The sequence below is a fragment of the Strix aluco genome, chromosome 11, assembly GCF_031877795.1.
Source record: "Strix aluco isolate bStrAlu1 chromosome 11, bStrAlu1.hap1, whole genome shotgun sequence".
NCBI lineage: Eukaryota > Metazoa > Chordata > Aves > Strigiformes > Strigidae > Strix > Strix aluco.
In genome coordinates this window covers 1,546,764-1,568,193 of record NC_133941.1, presented here as the reverse complement: position 1 = coordinate 1,568,193, position 21,430 = coordinate 1,546,764, and the positions used below count along the sequence as shown (strand labels likewise).

At 56.1% G+C, this 21,430-nt stretch overlaps 1 protein-coding gene across 2 annotated transcripts in view; it reads right to left on the bottom strand.

Annotated features, from left to right (window-relative positions):
• PLXNA1 (plexin A1) overlaps window positions 1-21,430 on the bottom strand; it is a 129,692-nt gene that overhangs the window by 52,932 nt on the left and 55,330 nt on the right. For both annotated transcript variants that reach the window (XM_074835806.1, XM_074835807.1), the window contains exons 5-10: window positions 20,774-20,874; window positions 20,307-20,430; window positions 18,073-18,226; window positions 17,351-17,450; window positions 7,835-7,949; window positions 811-1,011 (exon numbers count right to left, since the gene is read on the bottom strand). In XM_074835806.1, the coding sequence (XP_074691907.1) occupies window positions 811-1,011; window positions 7,835-7,949; window positions 17,351-17,450; window positions 18,073-18,226; window positions 20,307-20,430; window positions 20,774-20,874 (795 nt within the window). The remainder of the gene's footprint in view (window positions 1-810; window positions 1,012-7,834; window positions 7,950-17,350; window positions 17,451-18,072; window positions 18,227-20,306; window positions 20,431-20,773; window positions 20,875-21,430) is intronic.

The window sequence follows — 21,430 nt, the reverse complement described above, 5'->3', positions numbered from 1 at the left end:
CTCCCTGCATGGGATTGTTGCACAGCAAGGGACAAACACATAGCTCATGGAGGGGCCACAAAACACCCTCTCGCTTAGGGATAAGGCAACTGGAGAGGACAGAGCTGCCTGCAGGAGAGAGCTTAAGTGACAGAGCTGCAGGGACCAAGGACAGGGAGGCAGGAAGGATGCACCAGAAGGGCTGGGATGGAAGGCATGCAGGGGGATGGAGGGCATGCAGGGGGATGGAGCCCTGGTTGGAGCCAGGGATGGATGGGGGCTGCAGGGGGTGGAGAGGGGCTGCAGGGGGTGGAGAGAGGCCCCAGGGGACGGAGAGAGGCCCCAGGGGAGGAGGGGAAGTGCTGGCAGGGCTGGCAGGCACAGCTGCAGGCAGGAGAGCATGTACGCAGAGGGACAAGGAGATGGCGGTAGCTCCATCCCACCTGTAAAGTGGGACGGTTTGGTGTCAGGGGGAAGCAAGAGCAGGCAGAGAGAAGGGGGAGGCAAGGCACGTTCGGGCCAGCTGGCTGCGGCCCAGGCAACTTTCTTCAGCTTTCCAAAGCCAATTTCCTTGGAAGTGCTCCTAAAGCCTGGCAGCTCCCCCGGGGCGGCTCTGGCATTGTTCCTATCCAGAACGACCCTGAGCAGCAGCCCCCCGCCCCATACACCAAGGGGAAGTGGGGACCTTGCACCCCACAAGCACCAGAAACCCCCGTTACCTGCCCGTGGGAGAGCAAATCTGGCCATGCAACGAGCCGAGAAGGTCCCGGAGCAGGGCAGGAACGAGCAGCCCGCTAACAAAGGCTGCGCCGAGGCAAGCCGCACACTCACCGAGGTGTTCTGGCACTGGATGCTGGTGCTGTTGAAGCGCAGGGCGGTGACACGGGTGGTGCTGCCGGGGATGTGGAAGATGCACTCGTAGTTGCGTTGGCCCGACTGCGGCTGGGGCAGGTTCTTGGCTGTCAGGGTGATGGGCTTCACCACGCCCACAGGGATGTAGATCTGGGTGGAGGGCAGGATCTGGGGACAGTCCTGTGAGGGGAGCAAGGGGCGGATGATGAGAGGGGAACACCGCGCAGCCTCCTCCAGCACCCCCACGGCCCTGCCTTGGCTGGCAGGCCAGGCAAAGTGCTGTGAAAATACCACCCTGAGCACACGCTGGACTGAATCCTTATGTGCAGCCAACCCCAAACCAGCATCTCAGGGCTGCTGTGAGCAAAGCCCTGAAGAGAGAAAAGGAGAGCACAGAAGAACCCGGTGGCAGGGTGGTGGGGTGTTTGCCACAGTTTGGGTCAATCCAGGCGGGAGGCGGGGAGAGGATTCAGCTATTGGCAAAATGACTGATAACGAGATGGACGTTAGCGCCACCATTTCAGTCAGTAGGTTTCAGAGTCAACGCCCACTTGGCTGTGCATGTCAAGCTACCCTCTCAGCCCTCCTGTTTCCCTTAGAGCCTCCATCCCTCTTCTTTCACGAGTGGACAGAAAAGCCTTTTCCACCTTTGACACCTCAACGTCCTTCTGCAATGTTGCAAAGAACCTGCTCTGCAGTGAATTCTGCTGCTGCTTCTATCTGCGGCCAGCTCAAAGCAGCGTCACCCTGACCAGCCCAGCTGCAGGCTGCCCGGAATACAGCACCTCTGGCGAGGGGGATGCTGGTGAGTCCAAGACAGGGAGGAAGGCAAGGGCAAGGGGGTCAGCACCACCCTGCCAGCCCCCCACGCTCCCAGAGGAGGAGCTGTTGGGAGGGCAAAGCACTTGGCTTTTAATAGCCACTGGTTCCCAGCTGCTCCAGGGGAGCCGGTGAGCCTTGTGCACAAAGCACAGGGGAGCAGAAGGGAGCAAAAATAAATGAGCTCAGGCAGCAAAACAGCTCCACAGCCCCACTGGGTGCCACTTCGGCGACAGCAGCCTGATGCAATCCCACGCCGGCTTTGCTGAGCCAGGTGGAGGTCTCGCACCTACAGGAACGACTCCTGGAAGCGTCGCCTTGAAATAACGTCAAGCAGGAATAACGTGAGCTGAAACGAGCCGCTCCGAAAACAGAAATGGCAGCAGCAGCAGTGCTGGGGGTGGACGCAGCCACCCTGCTGCTCTCGCAAGGCTGCCACGGCCGCAGGGGCAGCTCTCGCCCCAGGGCCACCAGCAGCCACGAGTGGCCAGCGCTGCCCAGCCGCCTCTTGCCACCCCGCAGCAAGCCAGCACGGACCCTGCACAGCATCGGGCTTTATCTCATCTGGTAGGATTAATCTAACTTTCAAACAATGCAAAGAAATGAAAAAGAAATTGTTTCATTTAGTAAATATTGACAGAAAACTCCCAACTCATTTTTACTCTAAGTTTCCAGTTCTTCACAAGCCTATATTCCCCAAAAGCACAATTTTTAAGGGAAGAAACTCTTTATCTCCAAAGCATGCTAAACACAATGAAAGCAGAGAGGAACAGTGGTGCCAGCCCCAACCCAGAGGTGGTGACAGAGCTGGGACACTCTGGGGACCGTCGATGTTGCTCTGCCACCTCCCTGCTCTGTATCACGGTTGCCCCTCTGCAAAGGGGGGCTTCAGCTGCTCCCCCTTTCACAATGAGCTCGAGGCTCACAGCAGGGAGACCCTGCATGCCCGCTGCCATTTATAATGAGTGGCTCCCACTGCTGCAAGGTGGTTGCTCCCCACCACCTCTGGCTCAGAAGCACTGATGGAGGGAGAAGTTCCCGCCTGCTTGATCCCCCTCCACATTACAGGGGGACCCCATGGGTGGCACATGTCTTCCCCACAAGGCACACACATATGCGGCACGTACTAGCTCCTGGCTTGCTCCCCAACCCCTCCACCTCACAGAATCCCAGAATCATCTCACTTGGAAAAGCCCTTGAAGCTCCTCCAGTCCAACCATGAACCTCACACTGACTGTTCTCAACTCCACCAGATCCCTCAGCACTGGCTCAACCCAACTCTTCAACCCCTCCAGGGATGGGGACTCCCCCCCTGCCCTGGGCAGCCCATTCCAACGCCCAACAACCCCTTCTGCAAAGAAATACTTCCTCATAGCCAGTCTAAACCTCCTCATTTTTCTGTAATTATTGCTGCCGATCCAGCCAGGGCGGTGGGTAAACCCATGCCACCCCAGCTAGGCTCACCAGGGATGCTCACAAGACCAATGCCTGGGGAGCACGGCGGGCATGTGTGTCCCTCTCCCCGCACACGCAGGCAGGCAGGCAGGCTTATTTTGCTGACTCGAGGTTTGAGACGAGTCCCCCTGCGACGTCACATGTTCCGCATCTGCCGGCAGAAGTGTCTCATCCAGCAAAAATGTCAGCCTGCGCCCAAACAGGAAGCACCTGGTGCTGGTGGGCGCCCGGGGTGCCCGGAGGGGTGGGGGCACTGGGACAACACACTTCCCCTACGAGTAATTCCAACCGCTGACAAAACTCGCCCCAGCATCGCCCGGCACTGACATCCCGTGGGAATGCCCCGCACAGCCCACTGAGCTCCCCATTGTGCCCAAAACAGCCCCCCCAGCAGAGCCCCACCTCCCCAGAGCAGGGAGCTGCAAAGGGACGGGACGAGGAGAAAAGCAAGACCCGACACACGTGCATTCCAAAACATCGCACAGCACAGATTTTCTCCATTAATACTGGTTTTCTAGCTGGATGAGAACGTGACAAGGGTGTCCAGGTTTGCTTGGAGAGGTAGGAGCTGCAAATCTGGCGTTTTGGGTTCCTCTGGCAGCTCCCAGCTCCAGCTGCAAGGCTGTGCCATCAGCAGAGATGAAGCCAGTCTGGGGCTGGGCTTGACCCTGGCTTTGAGGTTCCCTCACAAAATCCTCAGCCATTCCCACTGGTGGGGGAACGAAGAACAAGCACAAGCCGAACCTGCTTAGACTGAACCAACACACTTGGTCCCCACAGGTCGGGAGCTTTTCAGCCCCCACAGCAGCTCTGCATCAGCAGGGACTGTCACGGGAGAGCAGCTTTTTGGGATGGGAGACTCCAGCGTTCAACACCGATCGCCCCACAGCCACCACTGGGCACCACCAGTGGGGAAAAGCAAACAGCCTGTGCTGCTTCATCACCCCTTCCCCAGCCCCGTACCCAGAGCAAGCACAGCAGAGGGCAATCTCCAGAGACCAGGCTTCAAAGCCACCACAGCCGGCGGGCAGGGACATCCTTCCTCCTGACGCCGATCCCAGGCACATTTATGTGAGCGGTGGTTCCTACCCACACCCTGTTCCTGCCCTGCCACCCCCAGCAATCCAGGCAAACACCCCCAGCACGCCCAGGACAGAGTGCTGGGAGTCACTCCTTACATTCTCCTACAAAACAGCTGATTTCCCAGCCAGGAAACCATGGTGAACCACCGTGGGAACCAGCAGAGACGGAGTTAAGCGCTGCTGTTAACCCCTGTCCCTGCCTCTCCCGACCAGTGCCAACACTCCAGCCAACACACACGGACCAAATCCTCCTTAAAATAACCCTCCTAGTTAGACATCCTCCCACGGAGGGGATGGGGCTGGACATCTACCATTAACTCATCCAGCGGGGCCACGGGCTGGCACCGAGTTCCCCCACCACCCCGCTGGGGACCGAGATGGCCAGGGCCGGGGACGGGATGTCTCATCCCAGCCCGGATACACAACTCACAGCAGCAGCTGGTCTGAGGGTGTCTCACCATCCCCGCCGGGAACTGCTGAGGCCACACCAATGTGCAAACAGGCTGAGCCAGGCGCTCCAAACCTCAAGTCAGGCACCGCTCCAGTGTGGCCAGAAGGTCTGCTGGGGGACAGCCGGCCCATGGTCGGAAGCGACGCGAGTCCCCAAGCAGCTGGTCCAGGGGAGAGCTGCACGTGGGTTGGGAGCAGCGGCTGAGGGAACTGGGGGGGTTTAGTCTGGAGAAGAGAAGGCTATGGGGAGACCTCATTGCCCTCTACAACTCCCTGAAAGGAGGGTGCAGAGAGGGGGGATGAGTCTCTTGACCCAAGGAACAAGCGCCAGGACAAGAGGGAATGGCCTCAAGCTGCGCCAGGGCAGGGTCAGACTGGCTCTTAGGAAGGATTTCTTTGCAGAAGGGGTTGTTGGGCGTTGGAATGGGCTGCCCAGGGCAAGGGGGGGAGTCCCCATCCCTGGAGGGGTTGAAGAGTCGGGTTGACCCAGCGCTGAGGGATCTGGTGGAGTTGGGAACGGTCAGTGTGAGGTTCATGGTTGGACTGGAGGAGCTTCAAGGGCTTTTCCAAGTGAGATAATTCTGATTCTGTGTCCCAAAGACAACACCCCTGGGGGGTACAGCCAGATGCTTTGGGGTTCGCGGGGCAGGGAAGGGGGAAGAGCTCAGTAGCCTCACCATGCCCTCAGTGAGGGGAACGGGCAGACGAGAACCACCAGGCTCCAGCGGTCTGGACACTACGCGCTGTGTTTGCAGAAGCAATGCCAGGGCTGGCTGGAAGCACGACCTCAAGAGCAGGCTTCTGGGATGCCTCGGACAGGCCAATCCCTCACTGGATTTCTTCAGGGCACAAGCAAGGAGAAAACAGCTTTTTCTGATCTCCTCACATTACCAAATCCCTTCTCGCGTGGGCTGGGCTCATTCTGGCCCATGCCAGACATGCTCCAGCACACATGAGCACAGTGCAACCCCCTTGCACTTGGCTGATACCTCCAAGAAGGTGAGGGACAGTGTCAGAGCCTGGAGTTTGGTCATTTGGTGGAAGCCATGGCAGAAAGCCATCACTGCACCATCCAAGAGGTTGGCAAAGGGCGGCACAGACCCAGCAGCTGCACGCTCACCAGGGACAAGGGGGCAGGAGGGGCTGTTTGACGAGCAGAGTGTCGTTCCCAAGGCCTGCCTGTTGCCGTGCAGAAATGACAAGCACCAACCCTGACTGCCCATGCCTGGGAGTGATGGTTGGGCTTTTCCAGCTCTCCCAATGCGCTTGGCTAAGAGGCAGATTCACTCAGCTCCATGCTCAGAAGGATCACGAGAGCCCAGCATGGCCCCACGCAGGGACACCACCATCTTCTGTGAGGCCATCCAATCCTGAAGTCCTTGGAGGCTCCAAACTGGGGAGCACCCAAATATGAGACCCAAGCAGCTCTCTTTGCAGGTTGCAAAGTCCAAATGCTCCCCCACCAGACACAGCAGCTCCCCTGGCAGAGGCAGCAGGACCAGGCGCTCTGGCTTTCCACAGGGATGTGGTGGGTTGATCCTGGCTGGGTGCTGGGTGCCCACCAAACCAGTTAGGTGGGGGCCAAGGACAACACACCCCAAGGAAGCAGGGGAGCCATGCAGGGCTCAGCCCCAGTACATGGGAAGATGCTCCTCCATCCATCATCCATCCATGCATCCATCCCATCCCTGGCACAAAAGCGATGGGTGCTGCTGGGGGCTGGAGAATGGTTGAGTAACAGCCCAGCTCTCCCATTCTCCCTTGTGAGAGAGCTCTTCAAGTGATGAGAGAGGCTGAGGGGTAGGAAGGGGAAAAAATTGGGGCGTATCAGCCAGAGGGATTTGTCTGACTCCACAGAATCACAGAATCATCCAGGTTAGAAAAGACCTTGAAGCTCCTCCAGTCTAACCATGAACCTCACACTGACTGTTCTCAACTCCACCAGATCCCTCAGCGCTGGGTCAGCCCGACTCTTCAACCCCTCCAGCGATGGGGACTCCACCACTGCCCTGGGCAGCCCATTCCACACATGCTCCCAGCCCAGCACGGATGCAGGGGGACACAGGGAGGACAACAGCCCTAATCTAGGACAGCCATGAGCCCACCAGGCCTCACCAAGGATGAGGGCAGACCTCAGAAGACACAATTTAAAGAGGATGGAGATTCACTCGGAGACACTGCTCCTCCCGAGGGGGACATGCAGAGGCAGGCTTCCTCTCGGTGCCAGCCAGGACATCGAAGACCTTGGGGGACATGTCAGTTGCCTTCACACATGATCTGTGAAGCGAAGACAAGCCATCCTTCTTCGCCTGCTCCTGGGGATCAGTCCTGGCCTGGGAGGCTGCTGGGACACGAGCTCTGCCAGAGCTCAGAGACTGAACTTTATTTGAGATCATCTGGACAAACGCTTTCTCCAGAACAACACCTGTTTGGGCCATTCCCGTGAGGACAGCGTATGGTTTTGCTCCCAGCAGCAACCATTAGGCAGCAGGACCCTTCCCACTGGGCCCCTGCACAGGCAACTGGAAACCCAGGGAAGTTCAACCCGACCCTTTTTCAGGACAGGGACAGAGGAGAAACTCTGCTTCCCAAAACTCTCCCTTCAGGACCCAAATCAGTGTTTACTGTAGAGCCAGCAGTTGTTTGCAGACATTCAGACCCAACCCAAGCAGCCAGAAATGCCACCACAGGTTGGGGACACCAGGACCTCCTGCAAGCACCCTGCCAGTGGCAGGTTTCCCTGGTGGGTGGCACAGATGCTGCGCGGGATGAACCTCCACAAAAGAACACGTTTTTTAGAAAAGCATTTGAGACGAAGGAGGCCTGAGGTGTAGCAAAATGGTTTGTTTTACGGATTTCAACCTTCCCCTCTCTGAAAACAAGGTGTTCTGCAATGACAGTTCAAGCTTGCTCCCTTCAAAAACATCAAAGGAAAATGCTTTAGCGTCTCTGCCTTTGTTTTTCCCTTCATTCAGCCTAAAGTGTTCTGGCTGCACCCAGCTTCCCAAGCAGCCTCTCCCCACCAGCACATGGTCCAGCAGCACGTCCCACTCCTCCCTCACTGCTTCCCGGGCAGCTCCAGCACCCCGGGCAAGGCAGTGGGAAAGGTTTTCCCAAGCGGTTTACCCTCTTCTAAACCCTCTCCCCTAGGGCAGGGGTCTGGGACAGGACGGGGACAACGGCTCACATCGCCTTACCTCAGAGAGCTTGACACGTCCCTCCAGGAAGGAGCAGTCAGCGGCGTTGTGGGTGCAGATGTGGCGGTACTTGCACCAGTGGCAGGGGAAGGAGCCGTTCACACAGGACAGGCAGCTGCGGGGAGAGAGAAGCAAGGCAGCGTTAGGGCAACGGCGAGGCAGGTCCGCTGGGGCAGTTCTCGGGGTGCTGCAGCAGGACAGCATCCATAGGCCGCCCCGTATCTCCGGGTGGGAAGGACCCCCCATGCGTGGGGCGATGGCTGTGCACCAGTGGGCTGGGAGGGGACATGCCTGCACACCCTGGAGCCCCGGGTTTGCCCGTGGCAGGGCGAGGGGAAACGGCCCTTCCGGCACCACAGGGTTTGTGCCCCAGCCGGATCGGCCACGCTCCCTCCTCTGCTTGGCAAGCTTGACCCTGCCCGCCCCACGCCTGGGCGGGGGCCGAGCTCCAGACTTTGGGAGCTTTATTTGGGTTCGCTGAAAGGCGATTTTAGCAAGAGGCAGCAGAACAAGAGCTCTGCACCGCGGGGGGACCGGGGGAGAAAGGGCCAGATTAATGCATGCTCATTGAGAGGAAAATTATAACTGGCGAAAGGTTGGGTCAGATTAACATTTCGGGACTGTAGCGCCTTTCAGCCGCTCACAATAGGTTGTGTGTGACCCCCTCCCTCGGCCCCAGCCCTCCGCAGCAGCGCGTGCGTGCGTGTGTGCGCTTCCACCCCCTCCCTCCAACCCCGAAACGTTTCTGTCTCTCTCCCCAGCCTCCTCTCCAGGCTCTTTGTGCGGTGGGATCACACGTGCCCCCCCCCCTCCCTTCCTCGTCTCTCTTGGGGGATGCGCTCAGGATCCAACGCTGCCGGGAGCCCCATGCTCTGCTCTGCACCCCTCTCCCCAAAGAAACCAGCCCCAGAGACCTGATGCCTCTCCCCCACCAAAATCACACCCTCCCAGCACCACGAGGCACCCCCGTTTGCAAGCACAAGGGGAGCCCGTGGACCCCCACAGCAGCTTTTGGGGCTCTCATCCCTGTGCGGATGGAAGGGGCTGAGCCCTCCCCACCACGCTGTCACGGGGCAGCAGCAACGTCCCAAATTAATGCAGCGAGAGACTTCATGGGACAGGTCTGCACCAGCCATGTCCCGTGCAGCCCAAGCTGCCCTCCCGAGGAGATGGGAGAGCTGCTGAGGCATAAGCTCCAAGGCAAGAAAAATAATGAGGCTTGCTTTAAAAAAAAAAAAAAAAGGCATCAGCACCGTTTTTCTCCCTACAAGGCTCATACCTGCTGTCACTGATCCGAGCATGAACAGGATCAGGCCCGAAGCAATTATATTTAAACAAAGGCAGGATATTCCCCTGAACACAGCTCTGGCAGGAGGCAGGCAGCCCTGCCCAGCCTGATCCCACTCCTAAATCACAGCTACCTCTCTGCCTCTACCCCCCAGGAAATGACAGGGAAAACACAGCATCACCATGCGAGGTGGCAGGAAGAAAACCTTCCTGGAGAGGGTGGCAGGGCCTGGCACGCTGAATGCCTCACCCTCCGGCAGACTTGTCACTTTGGAGGTGTGGAGAGGGCGCACGAGGGAGCCGCAGGGTGCAGGCAGCGCAGGGTGCAGGCAGCGCAGGGTGCCAATGCACACCTAAGCCACCGCTCCCTGCCCGCCCTGGGGTTTCACACACCATTACATATACAGCAAGAGCTTCCCAAATCCATGCGCACACACTAAGGAAATATTTAATTAAGCTGCTTGCAAAGGGGGCTGGAAGTCATTTCCATGTTTCGCTCACATTTTCACTTCCAAATGAACAGCCCTTTTAGCTTTACCCACAAATATGCTAATTGAGATGCTCCTTATGCAAATATATGCAATTTTATTTCAGCTGCAGAGATTCAACTTAAAAGCAATGCCATAGCCTCCTATCTCTGGTTGCTTTGATGGAGGGAGGTGCAGAGGGTGGGGGGAGCGGGGGACACAAACAAAGCACAAGGATGGCTCCTGCCCTCCCGATAAGGGCTCAAGCAGCGACCAGTGGGCAGGTAAATCCGAGATGTGGAGGCAGCAGGGCAGGGACAGCAGGGGTTAATCCTCACGCAAGTTGAGCAACCACAGAGAGGTCATGTAAGAGAGGAGCGTGGTCCAAGAAGCCACATGCCGGGGCATAACCACCAACCCTCCCATGAAATCAGCCCTCTGCCAAGGAGAGATTTCACAGCCGCCAGGTCTTTCAGGGTCTGCAAAAAGACTCCCCAGTCGCCCTCTCCACCACCTCGCCAGGCACCTCAAAGCAGTTGGGTGAAGCACCAGGCACAGCCCTGCCTCGGGGCACCCCAGCACCCAGAGCTGCAGCTCTGCTCTGCAGTTCTTCAGGGCCAATGGCCCAAATATTGGCTATTTTGGGACCCTCCTCACCTGAGGGTCTACTCTGCCATTTAACTACTGCAGGTCCCAGCTGGTCTCCACTTGTCAAAGGACCTAAAGCATCTCAGGTTATCCTCCTCATATGCCCCAAGGTGTGTGGTTCCCCCTGCTTCTACTTCAGCCCTCCCAGCTGCTTGTAACTTAAGCGAGCCACCCCTCAAGCCCCATGCTCAGAGATGGTTTTCAGACTCTCCCTTCTGCCGAGGTTCTCCATCTGCCATAAGGACATCAAACGCCGCTGTAAGAGCACTTGCCGCCACACATCTCGCTCCAACAGCATCTCACAGCATCATTGAGGTTGGAAAAGACCCTGAAGATCCTCCAGTCCAACCATGAACCTCACACTGACCGTTCCCAACTCCACCAGATCCCTCAGCGCTGGCTCAACCCGACTCTTCAACCCCTCCAGGGATGGGGACTCCCCCCCTGCCCTGGGCAGCCCATTCCAACGCCCAACAACCCCTTCTGCAAAGAAATACTTCCTAAGAGCCAGCCTGTCTCTGCTGCATTTAGAGACTATCTTGGGTCAGCACCCCCCAGCTGGCCAAAAACTCTGTAAAGTGGCAAACAAGTCAGTGCCCGGGTGCCAATAACACAGTGAAACCCCATTTCCACCCTGCCTCGGTCCTACTGGCCTTGGCACGTCCATCTGACCACCCCAGCACCCTGCAAGGCTGCCCAACACCCTGGGCAGGAGCCAAGGCAGAGTGCTCCTGGCTGGGCAGCGTGGCCGGGGCCGTATCCCCAGCGTGTCCGTGTGTCGCTGCTGTCTGTTCCCGGCGCAGGAGCAGGTTGCTCGGCAGCATGATGCCATCTGTGCCGTCTCTCTCCTTCCCACGGTCAGGCACTCTTCCCTCATCACTTCTTGCCTAAGAGGCTTTCATCACTCCTGATAATTAGAGGGAGGCTCTCCTTCATGTGTTGAAGTCCCCCCCTCCTCCCCGAAGCGTGCCGGGAGTGCAAGAAGCCCAGCCAGGCAGAAACCTGATGCTGGGGGGGTAGCGCAGACACGGACCTACAGCTTGCTCCCCATCTGCCTCCTCCCCAGCCCTGCCAGGGGCCAGGAGGAGACAAAGCCCAGGCTGGGCAGGGGGAAGTGGGTCAGACCCACCAGCAGTGTCCCCCTTGCCTCCTAATGCTCTTGGGTAAGAAGAGTTGCACCAGCCTCAGCCACATTTCAGGATCACTCTGGGCAAAGTGCCCCATCCCAAAACAAGTCCAGGCTCACTGTTGGCCTGCAACCCCCACCCAGAAAGAGCAGGCAGCCCTGCAGGCAGCAGCTCTGCTCACCTCTGAGTGACCCAGGGGGAAAGCTGGAGCCTCCCCCCAGCCTCCACGCTTGCCCCCAACTCACTACACAGCTGGGTCAAGATCTCCTGACGCTGCGTCCCTCCACCTTCATAACCGAGCTCAAACTTGCTAAGGCCATGCTAAGGAAGCACCTGATACAGCTGTGCAGAAAAGCAGCAGCGGGAAGAGTGCAGCAGGACAGAGGAGCTTCTCAGAGCTGGGTGCATCTCCAGGGTGGGTGCTGGGCCACAAGCATTGCTGCAGGACAAGCCCAAGGGTGGCTTTGAGGACTGGCTCCTCGCTGGGGGCAGCGCTGCAGAAGGCACCTCGCTGCTGTCTCCACACCTGATCTGAAGCACGGGAAGCCCAGGAAACCAGGCTCCTCACCCACTCTCCTTCCCGCGCTCCCAGCCCCAGGTGTGCCACGTGCCCAAAGAAGCCCAAAGCACTTCAGCACACGGAGCAGGGAAGGCAGAAAACAAAACCAGCATCCACAGGGGTGAGCTAAGCCTGAGCAGCAAACTGGAGAGGGACGGGGAGTGCGAGCACTGCACACGCGCGGGGACTCACACACACAGACACCGAGGCTACTTCCGTGGAGCAGCACATTCCTGGAGAAAGGACACGGAGGAGGGATGGGGGAAGCTGAGCAGGACCAAGAGCAGGACCAAGAGCAGAGCCGGGGAGGGCCATTGAGAAGGGAAATTATAAACACGGTGCTAACGGAAACAGCACAGCCTGCCTGTGAGCCCCCCCGACTGCTCCTCAGGCCTCCTCTTGGCAGGAGGATGCACCCTTAGCAAATACACAGCTCCTGCGCAGCCTGCGTCAGGGGTGAGAGGCTGAACTGCAGCGCTTTGGGTTTTAGATCCATCTCTCTGCCCCAGAGCAAGAGGGAAACCCTGAAAAGCAGTGGGAACAGTGTCCCCCGAGCCCCCACACAGACCAGCGGGTAGCCCTGCCCTTCCCCAAAGCCAGGAGGGGTGTGAAGTGGGAGATCAGCTCTCCCCTCCCTCCATCCCTGCCTATCTTAAGCCGTTTCTGCCCTTCCTTTCATGCCAGCCCAATGCTTTTCTGCCCCTGCTGGGTTTTGCCAAGGGCCTTACTCCCAGGGTAGAGGGGGTGGGCACGTTGACCTGCTGCGGGGTGCCCGGGGCATCCACCATCACACTGGTTGGAGGATGCAGAATCAGGCTCCGGCTTTTAAGATAATCCACTTAAAACACTTCCAGCTGCCTCCCCGCACTGGAACACACCACCAGACTGTACCAGCCCCCCTCATTCACAACAAACATTACGTAAACCAGGTTATCCTGAGCGCTCTCTGGAGCCATCCTATAGGATTTTCCACCTGCCCCAGCCCAGGAATACACAGGGATCTGATACCACCTCGCAGCTCAGCCGTGCTAACTCAGATACACTCACTCAACTGCTTGCAGCCATCTGTCCATGCCTTTGAAAAAAAAAAAAAGAACATGTAGGCATCTGGAAAGGAACAGTGCTGGGCCAGCAGAGAAGCCGCCACGCCACGTGCGGATGGTGCAGGCAGCCAGAACGGCTGCAGCGAGGAGCCCAGCGACACGAGGGCCTACGGGTGCCAACGGGTGCTTCGGACATCAGAGCGGCCCAGCCCTGCCCTCCCTCCCAGCCCCTGGGACATGCATTAAAATCCCATGTACTTAATGGGGGCTTATAGGGAAAGCCTGACCTGTGGGACAGGGCCACAGCAGAGTCACATCTCTCCAGCCAGGAGCAGCTGGAGCCGTTTGGCACGTCTGCCCCTTGCTCCAACCTCGGAGAAATTCAACACCCTGCAGCTGATGGGACCCTGGTGACACAACCATGAGCCTGGCAGCATCACGACCACCTCCTAGCACAGGTTTCCAGGCTGCTCAGATCCCCTCTCAGCATCAGACCCACAGACATGTGATTTTCCCCCTTTCCCTGCGCCACCGCCTGGATTTTTGCTTCATGTTGCAATGGCTGGTCATGCTGGCGGGGAGCTTGGTGATGCTCTGGGCACACCACTGCTCAAAAAAACCCAGCAGTGCTACAAAACAGATGGGGATGAGTCTCTTGAACCAAGGAACAAGCGCCAGGACAAGAGGGAATGGCCTCAAGCTGCGCCAGGGCAGGGTCAGACTGGCTCTTAGGAAGGATTTCTTTGCAGAAGGGGTTGTTGGGCGTTGGAATGGGCTGCCCAGGGCAGGGGGGGAGTCCCCATCCCTGGAGGGGTTGAAGAGTCGGGTTGAGCCAGCGCTGAGGGATCTGGTGGAGTTGGGAACGGTCAGTGTGAGGTTCATGGTTGGACTGGAGGAGCTTCAGGGTCTTTTCCAACCGAGATGATTCTGTGAAAACCTACCCATAGCATCAAAGGAAGCACCAAACCTTCCCTGTCCCCCTCCGCTCGCCAGCCCCATCCCTGCAGCCACACTCCCCAAAAAGCTGAATGGCAACAGGATTTATGGAGTGGAGTTTCCAGGGGAGAAACCCAGAGAGCAAACATGGAAACAATGGGAAGAAACGCATCTTGATATTCGCTGCAATTGCTCACTGGCTTTCTGGAAGGATTCCCCCCTCGCCCACCTCGCCAGCAAGCACAGGCTCTGCCGGAGACAGGCAGGGAGTCTGGTGTTAACATCTTTATCTTGAAAGGGGATTCATTTCCCCACGAATGCTTTGAAAAGGGAGTTTAACGCTGACAAAGACGACCTTAACATCTGCCTGCACCTTAACATCTGCCTGCGCAGGCGCTGGACATGGGCTGATTCATTAGATGATAAAAGGCACTGAGCGATCTTTAAATTCCTGCGCTTGATTAGTGCCCCATAGGAAACCCCCAAGGGGACCCACCCTGGTCCCTGCCACTCCACCCTCCACCGCAGGAACCAGAGCCCGTCCCCAGGAGCTGCGGGCGAGCTTGTGTGGGCAGCCCTGCTCCCCCACCGTGGGCTGGCAGTGACCCTCAGCCACCCACGTGCCCCTTTGCAAGGGATCCACCATTTTCCTGCATTGACCTCCAGGTTTCCACTCCCCCGTTCAACGCATCTGTCACAGCTCAGCCAGAAACATCCCCTGCCTGACGCATGAGCCTCCAGGAGCCAGAAGCCCAGAAGATGCCACTGCCTGGAAATACCTGCCTGCACCCCACGGGAGCCCCAGGGCTACCAGGGTGCAGCTGGGATGCCCAGAAGCTTGCCAGGTGACCCTGCTGTGCCCCAGAAGCTGCGAGTCCCAGACCAGAGCTCCCAGGGACCCCACACGGAGAAGTATCCTGGGAGCCAGTGATGCTGGTCTGTGATGGGGACTGTCCCGTCGCAGCGGGTGACGCTATAAAGTCCTGCAATAACAGATGGGACAGCAACGGAGCTCTACCCCCTCGGCCTGGACCATCACAAGCCAAACAGACAGGCAATGCAACCTCCTCCACACCCCTCCTTCCCTGTAGGAGAAGGGATTAAATGTATCTTCCCTTCTGCAACCCCTCCCTGGACCAGGTAGGTTCCAGCAGTCCTTGAAAACACATGGGAAGAAGAGTTTTGCAAGGTGGTGAGAAACAAGAGAGCCGGGATGCTCGCGCGGCGGCAGGATCAGCCCCGCTGCCTGCAAAAGGGCTTTAGCGGCGTGTTTTGCTGATGCCTTTCCAGATGTCTGCTGAAAATAAGAAGGATCAGACTCTCCCCGGTGTACATGGTGGAGATGCGTTGGCTTCCCTGGAGCTACCCCAGCTGACACCAGTGAAGCGCTGCCTTATAATCCTCCCATCTCTCCACAACCATCTGAAAAATCTCGCCTAAACGTTTCGTCCTCAGCTGAGAAATGATTCGACACGCAAGCCTCTGGCTTCCAACCTAAGCAAAGACGCCCAAATGTAAAGAAGAAAACGTAATGCAGAGTGATCAGAGATCTCCACAGGAAAAATATTAGCCTCATGGAAAAGCATATTGTTCCTAATACAGAATTTATCAGGCTGACGTATAGATTTTCCTCCACAAAATATGAAACCTGGATCTGAAAGGCTATTAACTCCGAAGAGATCCATTAAAGACGCCTGTCTGCAAATGGTATTTAAAAGTATTGCATCATCCTAGGTATTGTCATGCTCTTTGGCTATGACTCGACTGCAGGTCACATAGTTAAAACTGCCTCCAAACCCTAAAATTCTTGACGTAAAGAAAATAATAATAATGTTCACCAGCCTAGAACATGGACTTTTCTATCAGCTCCACCCGGAGCCCATAAATATTAATGCATCCATAATTAGCCTTTTTAAATAATGCATCCAAAATTAAACATCAACGCAGTAATAAATCAGTCAGGGTTCTTTGTTGTAGGTTTGTGTGGGGGGGGGGGGTGTTGGGTTTTTTTCTCCCTCCTGTGTCAAGCACATAAAATAAAATGCCAATTCCCTCACCACCTCTTCCCGCTGGACTAAAATGCTGGAGCCCCGATTGGATCAAATCCGATGCCATTTGTACTTAAAAGCCTTCTTTCTTTCATTTAGAAAAATAAAAGTCACATCTGCTTTTTGATTTGCGAAATAATGACATGCAGCCAGCCCGAGCCAAAGCTGAGCTAATGTTATTGAAACCACACGACGTGAAGGGAGACAAAGCTCATGTCGGGGAGTCAAGGTGAGGGATAAAGTCAAGTTTGCAAACTCTCTCCTCCCTCGCCGCCACAGCGCTGCCAGGAGCTGAGACCCGCTCGCTGCGCCAAGAGCAGGCAGGGCAGAAATCCCTGTGAGGCCCAAGGTTTGTGGGGGCTCTCCTCTGACGGATCCCCCCGCAGCTCATGGACCAGCCAGGGCACCCACATGTCACCTGCTTTTCCCTGATCAAAGTGGAAAATCCCAACAGGCTTTTGGAGGAGCAACCCGCAGCAGAGCCCCCCAAGCCAGGGTAGACACTTTGCACAAAGCCATCCGAAAGAGATCACTTGGCATTTGCTTATCTATAATTACTGATCAGCCAGAGCGCCACCATCCATGGGAGGTTTCTGGCAGGGTAATGAAATTGCTTGCATTCTTGAGCTCCAAATTCTTTGCCCAAACACACCCCAGCTTCTCCTCCGACGTGCCCGCAGCAGAGCCATCTCCCCGCCGCTCAGGCACACCGGCCGCAGCTCCTCACCGGGAGCTCACTGTCAGACACACTGCTTAGACAGCACATCAATAATCCACACCTCCTCTATTTTATCACACGCATATCTCAAACTGCCTAAAAACCCCTTACGTGGAGTAGATTGCGCGGCAGCCTGACAAGAAAGCAAATTCACAATTACTTCCAGTTAGGAAATTCTCGGGTAGATGCCTCAGGACATGCAGCATGTTCTATCCCAGGCTGCTGCAACTTTCCAGCTCACTCTCCTGCAAGCCTGGGAAGCAGGTACCTTCGCTGGAAAACCCAAGCTTTTCCTTTTGCATCGCCCAGTCACTCCTATTAACTGTTTCCAGGAATAACAAGATGCTTGGCATTTTCAGTCACATGGATTGCTACAGTCTGCAATGCAGTAAACTTGCTTTTTCTCCCAAAGCTTTGCCAAACCCAAAGCCCTGTTTTTAAGTGAGTTTCTGCCCCTGATGCTACATGTTCCCACACGCCCAAACCAACTGTGGGTGCTCTGGTCATCGTCCCAGTTTACAAGGGCAAAAGGAGGAGGTTTCCCACTGCAAACACCACTATATTCAACTGCCCTTTCCTCTTGCAACATCAGCACCCACAAAGCTGAGATCTCTCTCTCCCAGCCTCACACTGCCCCAGCAATCTGCTCCCGGAGCGCTCTTAACAAAGCCCAGGCCACTTACGATTGATGGACGCTGCAGTTGTAGAAAACAAAATCCACAGAGGCAAACTTCTTCCCCGTCTCCTTAGATTTCAGGTAGAGCTTCACCACTCGCTTGTCCCCTGGGGAAGACCCAGGCAGAAAAAGACATCAGAAAGGACACAGTGTGCAGCCCAGCATTCAGCCCAAGGTTTGCAATGGGCTGGAGGGAGCTGAGCATCACAACTCAGCCCAGTTAACTAACAAAATCCCCTGAATCTAGGAATAAAAAGAGTGTTCACCCACCCCCGCTCAGCCACCAAAACAGGCCAGCAGAGCCCAAGTACAGGTCTGAGCCCCTACAGCTAACTACAACCTGCTGGCACAGAGGCAGGTGCTTTGGGCTGTAGTGGTGGTGCTGAAGGGGACCTTAACAGTTCTGGGGTCAGCAGAATGTTCTAGAGCCCACAGCCACCTACAGTACATCTGCCCAGGAATGGTCCATAGGTGGGAACGAGACCAGGGTGCCCAAGGTGCTGGTGCACAACCACTACACTGTCAGCAAGTAGCTGTGCCCGTGGCTTGGAGGAGGCCAAGGACCAGTCCCCCCATGAGCAGTAACATCCTTCTCCTCCTACACGCCGAGAACCCAACTCAGATCCTGCTCGGGGTCACGGGCGGACTGTTCTCCACATCTGCCTGTGGGGCAACAAGTGGGACCAAGTTTGTCTCGGGCTTTCTTCCCACCCCACGGCACAAGCTCACCGCGGCCCCGGGTGATGGGGATGACATCCTTGGCAGAGGGAGAGCTGCAGTAGATCTTCCCATCTTCGATGCGGCTCTCGGATTCGGTGAAGTCTTCAAAGGAGCAGTTGACTCCTGCCGAGAGGTCTGGGACATTCCAGGCCTGCAGGACCAGCTGGGGAGGAGAGGCAAGAGCATCAACACTGAAAACTAGCAAAAAAGACTCCTCTGTGTCTGCTAGGTGTAAGTCTAGCCAACAGAAAAGACCACGGGTGCAAACCCTCCTCTGCCACCCACATGCGGTGGGGAAACGTGCTCTGGGCTTTTGCAAGCGAGTCCCATCCGTGGACCTCCGTGCTCAAGCAAGGAGCGTGGATTTAAACGGGTTAAAAGATGGAATGACTCAGAGCCTCCTACCCTCTGCCCTCGCCATACCACAAGCCATTACGCCTCACCTCTCTACAGAGACCCAACACAGCGTCAGGGCTGAAGAGTGTTTCGCGGAAAGGCGCCCGCTCCGGCAGAGCCGGGGAGGGGAGGAATCCACCTCTTCTTTCACAAAGTCATTCCCAGGGTCAGCAGTTCTCACTTTACAAAATGCTTGCCTTATTTCTAATTTGAATTTTTCACAGCTTCCAGCCATTAGTTCTTGTTATGCCTTTCCTTGATAGATTAAAAAGCCCTTTAGTCCCTGATATTTGCTCCTTGTAAAGGCACTTATACTCTGTAATCAAGTCACCTCTTAATCTTCTTTTTGATAAGCTAAGCAGATTGAGCTCTGGAAGTCTCTCACTGCAAGGCATTTTCTCCAGCCTTCAACTCATTTACATGATGTTTACGGGAGGTTTTCAGCCTCTCCCTTTAAAAGCTGGACTCCAGCCTGAGCGCAGCGTCCCCGTGTCGACGACACCAGACCTCATGCAGCACCCTGCTGTCGGGCAGGGCGATAACCACCAGAGAGGAGAAAACTGCCTCAAGAGCCCCGCAGCCAGGGCTCAGCCCCGACACCGCTTTCCAGGACACTGGGCGAATGCCTGTCTTCTGCCTCCGTGTCTAACTTCAGACGTGGCAATACCAAACCCCAATTTTTTGCTAAACCAGACCTACTCAAACACAGCTGCTCCGAAGGAACTCTCACGCCACACCACCCCCTGGGTCCCAGCAGGTCCCACCCGCAGCCATCTCGCATTTATCTCTGTGTTACCAGACAACGTTAGCCCCTGCAGAAGCACTTTCCAAACCATTTCCATCCGGTGACAACTCCCCTCTGACGAGGACTTTTTGAGATCTGTCACAGAGCCAGTTCTTAATCCACTTAACACGTGCTTTATCAATATTGTATAATGCTAATTTTTAATCAGAACATTGTGTTGTACCAAGTCAAATGCCTTGTAGAAGCCTAAAGACATCACATCCCCGCAGTCCCTCTTCTAATTCAAGTCATAATTTCATCAAAGAACAAAATGCGGTTTGTCTGACATAAAACCATGTTGACTGGCATTAATTATATTCCCATTCTTAAATCTTTATCAGTTGTATCCTGCACCAGTTTTTTTCCTTTGGTTTTTCGAAATATGACATCAAACTAAGCAGTCTCTGACCATTTGGTCCTTTCTGCATCTGGGCAAAAAACAAACACCTTTTCTGTTTCTGGGGTTTTTCTCAACATTCACTTATTTATTATGAAGCCATATTATTACAAATATCCGCAGGCCACAGAACATCTTGGCCAACTCTTTCAGGACTCCCGAGCGCCAGATATCCAGACATGGCAGTTTTCAAAACTTTATTGCTAGTACACGCTGTTTCATATTCTCTTCACGGTGCTAATGGCCTGGAAAATACTTCGGGGAAGTCCATCATCCTTTCTGTCTGCACAGAGAGCGCAGTGAGTTGTGCATCGGAGTCTCATCCCAAAATATCTACTAAAGGCCAGGGTCAGAGACAGGCTATTGAGCTAGACAGATCGCTGGCCTACAAATGGCATCTCTGATGTTGGTGTTTGTATTATGGAGAAATATTTATTGCTTGGTTATGTCTTTTCTGAATAATCATCAACTGGTTTATTATCTCCATCAATAGGCCAGCCCTCATCAATGCCCTGCACTTCGCTATGTTTTATTTGTCTCGGACCTCTCTTCCCCTTTCTCCCTATCTGTCGTATACTCATTAGTTATTTTTAATTGCCGTGGCTCCCCGAGGGTCAGGAGGTGGCTGGGGAGGGAGGGGGTCTGCGGGCAGCAGGGGTGGCTTACCGGGACCTCCGACATGGTGACCGAGATGTTCTTGGGCTGGACGGTGAGCTGGACGCACTGCCGCAGGTCGGAGGCGAAACGCTGGGGCTCATCTGCCCGCTCACACCGGTCCTTGCGTGAGCATCTGGAGGGGGGTGAAACCACCACGGTGAGGAGAATTCTGAGCTGACCACAGCAGACAGACCCTTTGGCACAGCGGTGATGCTCAGCGAGAGGCCTTGGGTGCCTGAGGCCCGTATGGGAGCTCTGCCTTCCGCTGGTGCCAGCCCTAGGGGTCTTTAACATTCAGCTTTTCTTATCGGCAGAAAGACACCGAACCCAGGAGCCTGTGGGCAGGATTAGAGGGGCCCTGCCGCACGCCTGGGTGCCCTGGGAAGGGATGACAGATGCCTCGGATCTCTCCATCCCCACGAGATACGTCCCCATGGAGATCAGCAGTGGGGATGGAGATGGTTTGCAGGACTTACATGTTGTGGAGGACGCACCAGCCGCAGTGGGGGTCCCGGGAGCCCAGGCACAGCTCGCAGCTCTCGTACTGCTCGCAGCTCTCCACCGGCACCCGCGTCACCTGCGGGGAACAGGCAGGGAGGGAAGGGGGACGGGCTGTGTGTTTCCCTGCTGTGTCCATGCCTAGACCCTGGCAGAGATGGGGCTCACCCTGGCCCACGGCTCCCACCCCATTAATCAGAGAGGAGGCAGAGGTGAGGAGCAGGCTGAACCCCCACCACGATGGGGGCAGCACATTTGCAGGCAACGTTTCCATGCCAGGGAGGCTTTTACCCCAACCAAGCTCCTTCCACCATTGTATCTTTGCAGGGCTGCAGGACAGGGCTGTGCTGGCTCCCAGCACCGGCTCCCAACACCAGCCAGGCACCCTGGAGCTGCCACAGCCCTGCTCTGAAAGGGTTACCAGTCCTTTATTAATTGCTCCTCCAGATTTGATTAAAATCCCCTCATTCTCTGAGCCCTTCGAGCTCTGTTACAACTGTTCATTTAATTACTTTCCACCAGCACTCTGATAACACTGAGCCGTAGTAGGGAAGCGAGTGGGTTTTATTAAGGAGAGGGGAGGAGAAGAGGGGGGGACAGGGAGGGGGCGCAGGGAGCTGCCTGCTTGCCTGCCA